At 38.9% G+C, this 8,573-nt stretch overlaps 1 protein-coding gene across 4 annotated transcripts in view; it reads right to left on the reverse strand.

Annotated features, from left to right (window-relative positions):
* The window catches only part of tmem260 (transmembrane protein 260), a 70,330-nt gene extending 66,366 nt beyond the window's left edge, over window positions 1–3,964 (reverse strand). For 3 of the 4 annotated variants that reach the window (XM_055038504.1, XM_055038503.1, XM_055038507.1), the window contains exon 1: window positions 1,786–2,155. In XM_055038504.1, the coding sequence (XP_054894479.1) occupies window positions 1,786–1,894 (109 nt within the window). In that variant the 5' untranslated portion in view covers window positions 1,895–2,155. Of the gene's footprint in view, window positions 1–1,785; window positions 2,156–3,869 lie in introns of those variants that run through there. The other variant, XM_055038506.1, reaches the window with a different exon arrangement.
* Window positions 3,965–8,573: the final 4,609 nt, after the last annotated feature.

The following is an 8,573-nucleotide window of genomic DNA, read 5'->3' on the forward strand; positions in this document are numbered from 1 at the left end:
TGTTTGAGCTGAAATATTTAGGTATAGTCACAGTAAATAGAAACTACATAATCTGTCTTTCAATTTTAGGGTTTTACACATCAGGACACAGTAAAACTGAGCAAAACACACAGCAATTTCTAAATTGTTATGTGTGAAACAAAAATTAACAATAGACAAAATGTGTATGGAAAAAACTAATTACATCTTTGCTACTTTTGTTGGATTTAAACCATAAACTAGCAGTTAGTCAGATACACTCAATTAATTCATTTTAATTTCATTGATCACCTGAAGAACAGCAGGATATTTGACACTTAGTCACTTTCTGCAGCAACACAATGCAAAGGAGGAAAATTATTAGAATGACCCAAGAGAAGCAACAGTTTCTGCACCAACCAAAGCGAAATCACAGAAAAGCCCAGTACTCTGTCAGGCTGCACAATTAGCACTGTGTAACACCAGTTAGCATGTAAAATGCTGAAGTTCATCAAAAAAAAAACTGATTTTTATTAAATATCAAGGGAGGAAGCCACTTCCTTCTAAAGACAAAATGGCAGCATGATGTCTGGTCTGCATTTGAATCAAAACAACATGTTTGCTCAAAATGCACAGCATCACATTTGAGAGACAGTATAAACCCATATTAAAAGGATAGCTGAAGTTTGATCCAGACATGGTCAAATCAGGACAATGAGTCCCATAACAGCAATACATTTGTCTTTGCACCGGTCTGGTTGCATCATACCCACAAAAAAACTATTTTATTTGCTGTTATGGGTCACAGTTTCAAGAAGTAGCGAATGTAAAGTATATATAAAAAATAATGTCACTGGTCTACTTTTTTGTTGTATTTATAATACAGCTGATGCATACGGATTCCGACTTCCATGGCCACCGTCCTGCTGTCTATATCAACCAACACCTTTTCTGGGGTCTGATTAGCGTCGCATAGATGCATACATTAGGTTCAACAATGCAATGCTTAATTTACTTAGAGATAAGTAAAAATTTCTGTATCTGTTTTTAAGTTCAAAAATATATTCTACCATAATGAACCTGATCTTTTGGATGGATAGAATTACTTTTACAAACCAAGTACTTGGCTTTTATTTTGTTTATACCACTAAATATCAACATATTGACTAAATATTTTCTGTTGAATTAACATTTCATAACTTATTAACACTGTTTTACTATCATCAATTGTTTTGTCCTTTTACTCACAATTTCCAAGTTTCAATGTAAGCAAAATGTGAGCTTTTCTAAACAGTGCAGCTGCCTTATATTTTGAAGTATACAATAAATTATTTGTTTTGATATTCAAAGAATTTATGTTAGGCAGCTACTGGTAATAGTTGATGGTCCCTGAACTTAATTAAATATATATTTGCCAATACAAAGATAGGGTTGATCATACACAACCCTTTTAATAGAACCCAGTAAATGCTGAAAGAGAATTTTATTGTATTTTAACCTAATAGCACTTTACTTTTTCAAATGTAATTATCAGATATTAATTAAACTATTTTAACACTTTATTTAGGTTCTTATCCAAAGTAACATACTTCGAAACTGATACGTTCAAAAATCTATATTGCTTTAATGTTTCTTGGCTTTTTTATATAACTGTAGATTAACAAGTTCAGTTTAGATATCTTCATGACAGACCCATTATATGAATGAATGTACCTGCAGCACCATGGACAGCACCAGCTCAACAAGGTGCAGCTCTATTGGCTGCCGCCGAAAACAACAACAAAGCCACGTAACCTCAGCAGCACGAGTTAGCCTGGTAGCACTAACCTGAGTCTCCTCCGGGAACAGTCCTCTGCACACAGGGTACATACACTGCCGTTACGAAGGCCACCGTAGTCCCGGTCAGTATCCAGCCACCCTTCTGTTCCGCAAACATTTTTATGCGCCGTAAAATTCAGGAAGATGTCAGCCGTGTGTTGCTTAGCTAGCAAGTAACACTTAACATGCCTCCATATTTAGAGCCAAGCATTTTAGACTGAACTCTGAGCTATTTCCTGTTGTTAACTACACAGCCACACACGCACAACGTGTACCTAAGTTTATATTTCGTCTACATAAGTGGCTTTTCTCTGAAACGCATGATAATTAGCTAAGTTGAGGCGTTTTTGTTGCCTCAGACATAGCATCCGGGGGCTACACACGCCGTCTAGCAAATCTCGCGATATTACCGAACGGAAAGTAATGAAAGGAAAAGTTGTCAGAAAATCTGGAGATATAGTCCAGATATAATCTCGAACTCTTTCTGAGACAGAAAAGCAGATGTTACTAAGTTTACTTCCACTCATATGGAGAAAAACGGTCAATTCATGTTCTGTGTTCATTTATGCTTAGTTATTCCACGGTCCTTATAGGAGATTTCAGAGAGAAAATAATTCTTCATGTGGGTAATGTAGTACATATATAATTGAAAGATGCCTCATTTGGAATGTTCCAATTACATTTATCGCTTTAATTGTTTTAAAAACACATCTGGCATTTTTAAATCAACACTTAAAGGCATCTTTACAAAACATTTTGCTTAGTCTGAGCCAAAAATTACATATTTATTTTTCAAAAATGGTTCATTTCCACACCTGCTTAATTTTAGGTTTATCATAGAGGCATATTGAGTTCCCATTTGCACTCTTTATCAGTATCTTAGAGTAATTGTGGATGCAACACACAACTACCAGAATTTGGCACACATTTTGTGTTCATTGTGGGAATTCTCATCCACACACAGCCTATGTTATTCGTACAGACATTAAGCTCCAAGTCCTATAGCAAGTTGATTGTTGCCGTTGCTTTTTCAGAACAAGTTTTGATACTGTTTGGGCATGTTTGTAAGACTATCCAAGTGTTCAATTTTTAACAAGCAAGCTGTTGATTCGAGGTGAAATTTTAGAAGGTAGCCCCCTATTAGCATTGTTCAATCAAGTTTGAGCAATGCACTTGTATCTCTGGCAGCAAACAAAACCTGCAACTAAATGGTTTCTTCAGCAAAGCTGTAAAGTGAGCTTAGCAACAGTATGGACTGAGAAGGTGCAGAGAGAGATGGAGATGCCTAGCTGTTCCAAAATTAACAACTTTAAGCATAACTATTTTCAGGGCAAGTCAAATATTTACTGAGGATTAGTATGATGAAGCAAAGATTTGATGTATTTGGCCACAATAGCTAAAATAATGTTTTTAGGAGTTATTGTGAGGCTTTAAAACATAAGAACATCATATTAACTGCAAAGTATAATACTGGTAGCATCTTGCCAATGCCCCAGAAGCAAAAATAAGTTTCTGTATAGCTTGCAAAGGATCATTTGCCTATTTATTAGAGTATATGTTTGTCTATTTGAGCCTGCACCGGTAATTTAGATGCTGTGTAGATTTGGAAAATTTCACTAAAAAAATCTGACATTTTCACAAAATTCTTGTATTTAAAAATGTATTAAAATTGTTTCTGAAATATTAGTCCAGCCTAAAAACCAAAACTTCAGACTTTTTATATTATTAATAAACCAAAATGAACACAATATATGCATGAATATGAGGAATCTATTCAAACATCTGAGCAACACAGTACCACTGAAACATTTTGGTTAGTTGTACATATTTAACAGCATTTCTTGACCCACAAACTGCTTAAGAAACAAACATCACATAAATTGAAATTTAACATTTATTGCAGCTTTTTAAAATCTCACTTTTTTAACTTTATTAACGCTGCATCTTATTACAGTTACTCATTTTCTTTGACATTGCACCTGAAATGAGATACTCAATCTCATAAGTGTCTCACAAACGGCCATATTTCAGAGGTCAAGAGGTGACAGTACGTAAGAAATTGCCCTACTGAACTGATAATAATCCCGGCTCACCATAAATGAGTCTGATCCCCCAGTATGTTGAGCTCTCGATGAGGTGGAGTGGTGTCAGCACCTAACTAACTCTCCGATGGCTCTCTAATCCTCCTCTTCCTCTCGCCGCCACCCTCACTGTCTAATCAGCCTCCAACACACATACACAGTCAATGCTCACATCCGTCTGACACGCAGAAACCAAAGCACTCACCCTTCCTCAGATGGGGGGTTCGGTGGTGGCTCAGCCCTCTCTTCAGTGTGATGTCACTGCTAATCCACGCTTGGTTATCCGCCGGGCTGCAGCGGCGGCAGGCAGAGGCACGTCAGGCAGAGATGGGTGGGAAGGTTAATAAAGCACGTCATAAAGACTTCTATTTTCATTTCCTACATCATGTGCATTAATGCTCAATAGAGGGCTAATATAGACACAAACGTGGAGTTCTGATAGCAGATATAAAACACATTCATCGAGGCCTGTAGCTCCAATTCAAGGCACAGAGGAATCATTAGAGTCTGCTGGATTAAATCCCTCCCCCCTTTGCATCCACAACATGCAAGGCCTTTTTTATTGACAGCTTGTCCAAAGAGAGGAATTACCCAAATAGTTGAAACTCTCAGTCCATATGGCACCACACTATTAACATTAATAGCAACTGTGCTAAATTCATTATCTTTTCAGATTGTGTGCGAGGTGTATGATAATGTATGTGTGTGTTTGCATGCATGTGTGATTAGATAGTTGTAATGTTCCAGCTCTGGGGATTTATTGCATAAGATAAGAAAGGGCATTAATAGTAAATCGTGATGGTCCAGTGGAGCAAAACTGTTGGAGAGGAAATGCCGCCTTTGTCGAGACCTTTCTACACTAACAACCAACATATCGTTTTGTGATTTTTTTTTCTTTTGCTAATGTTTCATAACAAACAGAAACAGCGAAGGAATGCATGAGCAAATGGCTTACGAGGCAACCGAGTGAAATTCCATCTATTTGGTTCTGTATTTTCCCCTACTTACCCCATATCTGTTTTAATCTTACCTTAAGCATCCTTGAAATGAGGTGTAATCCAGTTAAGCCCTTTTGAATCTGCTTCAGAGCCATTTTACACCCATTCATCACCCCGCAAACATTCTCTGCTAAACACATGCTCTTGGTCCACGAGCCAAAATGTTCGTACTGGAGACACCAAAAGATTAAAACGCTGCACTATTTGTGAGTGCAAAAAGCCAATCAAACACTTTAAACCATGCAGCTGAGATTTGTCTCATTAGAAGGTGACAGTGAATAAGCACAATTACTCATCGCCTACAGTATAGAAGGATATACTATAATGGATATGATTGGTTGGTACAAAAAATAATGTAAATCCCAAATATTTGTGTTTCCAATTGCTAAATTTCAACCATGTGAACTTTTTGAGGGCTAATTGATGCTCCTGCCTTCATTAGAAAGCAAAATAGTAAAACATTTAAGAAAAACTGAGCTTTGGAAGATGTTTAAATGCACTGCACAGTCTGGTATCTGAAAATTGAAAGTATTTGACACAACTGCAATCCTACCAAGACATGGTCGTCCGCCTAATAAATACACAGTTAACCCTGGAGCGAAATCTGGAACCGGCTGCAAAACACTTGAGATTGGAGAGAAGGTACATCTTCCAGCAAGATAATAACCCTAAACATACAGTCAGTTACAATTTAATGGCGCCGATCAAAGGATAAGCTTGTGTTACAATGGCCTAGTCACATCACAGACATAGAGGACATGTAACAAATCCTAATATCATCAACAATTTCCACCCAATCTGACTAATTTTTGACAAAGAATTGTCAAAACTGTAAATACGCAGGTGCTCAAAGCAATTATACATTCAATTGCGTTGGTCAGTTTCCTAAAAGGTATGAATGCTTTTCCAATGGAACAGGTGGTAAACATAATATGTGTGTATACTTAGTGGTTGCATTCACTATCTTGTGAAGGGCGTTACTATTTCTTTAGCACTAAAGATTCAACTTTAAAACTTTTGCTATCAGTGTGAAGGACAAAATGGCTCCATCATCTGTGGAGGACTTTTCAAATGTGTGTTTTTGAAAGAGTTAAAAAAAAAACATACATTATCATTCTATTATTGTGGATAAAAAGGTCTACATAGTGAGGCCTTGAACCAGCGAATGAGACTTCAGACAGATTAATTCTCCTTTGTGATCCTGTTCTCATTACAGGAAGCGGGGGACTCAAACACACATAATAACAGGGCTGACTGCTGTTCCTTTGTAACATGTGGCTACCTAAATGATCCTAAATAAGATAGATGACAGGGACACGGCAATTCATAATCTGTGTTTTGCACAATGGAGTATAATAGTCTGTAGAGAACAAGGGACAACACACAGAGCTCACGTTTCCATGGCCCAGGGCAGCACACCTCGTTGAGAGCAATTAAAATGAGAGGATTCAATTTTGTCAAACACCAGGAACCTCAGATAAATCGTGTATCTCATTTTCCAGCGCGGGTTACTCCCTCACATCGGTGCTATCATGTTTGTTACGGTGTTTTTAAGACACAGCTGGCTACAGAGCTGGCAAAACCACCCCCTTTTGCCGTTTCCTGCTAATCTCAATCATTTCTGGGAGACCCGGTGGTGGAAAAACGTCAGAGTCCGAGTATGCGGCGACACACCGGCGGGCTCAAACAGGAAATTTAGCCTGAGCAAAAAGGAGGAGGGGGAGAGCAAGACAGCACATCGCTGCATGGTTTCCATGTGGGAGAAATCCACTTACATTAACTGATAAAGATTTAATTAACGCCAGACTCTGCAATTACTCCATAATTAAAGTCATTTGCCCTCTTGTTTGGATGAGTCGGCAAGACGCCACATGTACCTCTGCAAGAACAGAGGACCAGAAAAAGGACATGAGGTCCTCAAAGAGGAACTGCTTTAATGTTTGAATTTAATGCTTGATTTTCCAAACCTCTGCTCCCCACCATATGTTCTGATGGTGTTTTCATTTCTGGTTATTTGTCTTTTATTCAGAAACTCATTTGTTATTCATTGAGATGTAATAAGCTGAGTGACGTGAGTACAAAGCATCATCAAGAACCACATGAAATAGTAAATAGGCGTGATATAATCATAATCCTCTTCAAACGGCACCGCATGCAGCTTCTGATTGTCTTATTCTATAGCTTGAAATATATATATATATCTGATTACTGGCATGACTCGAAAACTACTAACCATGCATGGAGGGTTCCACCCCAAATCCAGCACCCTAAGACTGTACATGAGCTGCAAGGAAGGAGGCAGAGGACTAGTGAGTGTGAGAACCACTGTCCAGGACGAAACAACTAAGATCCATAAATACATCAGGGACAAAGCCTCAACAGACAATGTGCTCAGTGAATGTCTCAGACAACAGGGAACGGAGGTTGAGGTGCCAGATATACCATCATGGGAGGACAAGCCCCTACATGGAATGTACCACCAGCAAATAACCCAAGTGGCTGATATCAGTAAATCCTACCAATGGCTGGAAAAAGCTGGACTCAAGGACAGCACAGAGGCCCTCATCCTGGCCGCCCAGGAACAGGCCCTAAACACCAGAGCAATAGAGGCCCAGATCTACCACACCAGACAAGACCAAGGTGTAGGTTGTGCAAGGAGGCCCCTGAGACAGTCCAGCACATCACAGCAGGGTGCAAGATACTGGCAGGGAAAGCGTACATGGAACGACATAACCAAGTGGCAGGCATAGTGTACAGAAACATCTGTGCAGAATATGGACTGGAAACCCCGAGATCAAAGTGGGAAACACCCCCAAAGGTGGTAGAGAACACCAGAGCTAAGATCCTGTGGGACTTCCAGATCCAGACAGACAAAATGGTAATGGCGAACCAACCAGACATTGTCGTAGTGGATAAACATCAGAGGAAAGCCGTTGTGGTAGATGTAGCAATACCAAGTGATTGCAACATCAGGAAAAAGGAGCACGAGAAACTGGAGAAATACCAGGGCCTCAGGGAAGAACTGGAGAGGGCCTGGAAGGTGAAGACCACAGTGGTGCCTGTGGTCATCGGGGCCCTCGGGGCAGTAACCCCCAAACTGGAGCAGTGGCTACAACAGATCCCAGGAACAACATCAGACATCTCAGTCCAGAAATGTGCAGTCCTTGGCACAGCCAAGATACTGCAGGACCCTCAAGCTCCCAGGCCTCTGGTAGAGGACCCGAGCTCAGAGGATAAGAACCACCCGCGGTGGGTGAGAAGGGAATTTTTTTTATTTTTATATTATATATATATATATATATATATATATATATATATATATATATATATATATATATATATATATATATATAATCTGAAACAAAACATGAACACTTTTTTTGTCCAACATTAAGACAAAACCACAAAAAACCCAGTTTGCTTACAAACAGCAAATACATTACAAGCCTGAAACAGTGAGAAATCAGTAGCAACGTGGGCTTGGGTTGTATGTGTCCTGCAGAAGATTGTGAGGGAAACTGAAACAGTCTTACACATTTTACCCTGGATATAGTGCCTAGCTACTTCACAGATCCAGAGTGTTTTATCTGAATTAATAATTAATAAGTGTTTTTAAGATTACTTGTGATGTCTTTAGTCTGTGTTTTTATAGAATCACATTATGTGTTGTATCCGTCATATGGTGTATAGTGCCTTGTAAATGTTACATTTTCTATCA

Source organism: Poeciliopsis prolifica, unplaced genomic scaffold (assembly GCF_027474105.1).
Source record: "Poeciliopsis prolifica strain line A6 unplaced genomic scaffold, Auburn_PproV2 SCAFFOLD013, whole genome shotgun sequence".
In the NCBI taxonomy this organism is placed as follows: Eukaryota; Metazoa; Chordata; class Actinopteri; order Cyprinodontiformes; family Poeciliidae; genus Poeciliopsis; species Poeciliopsis prolifica.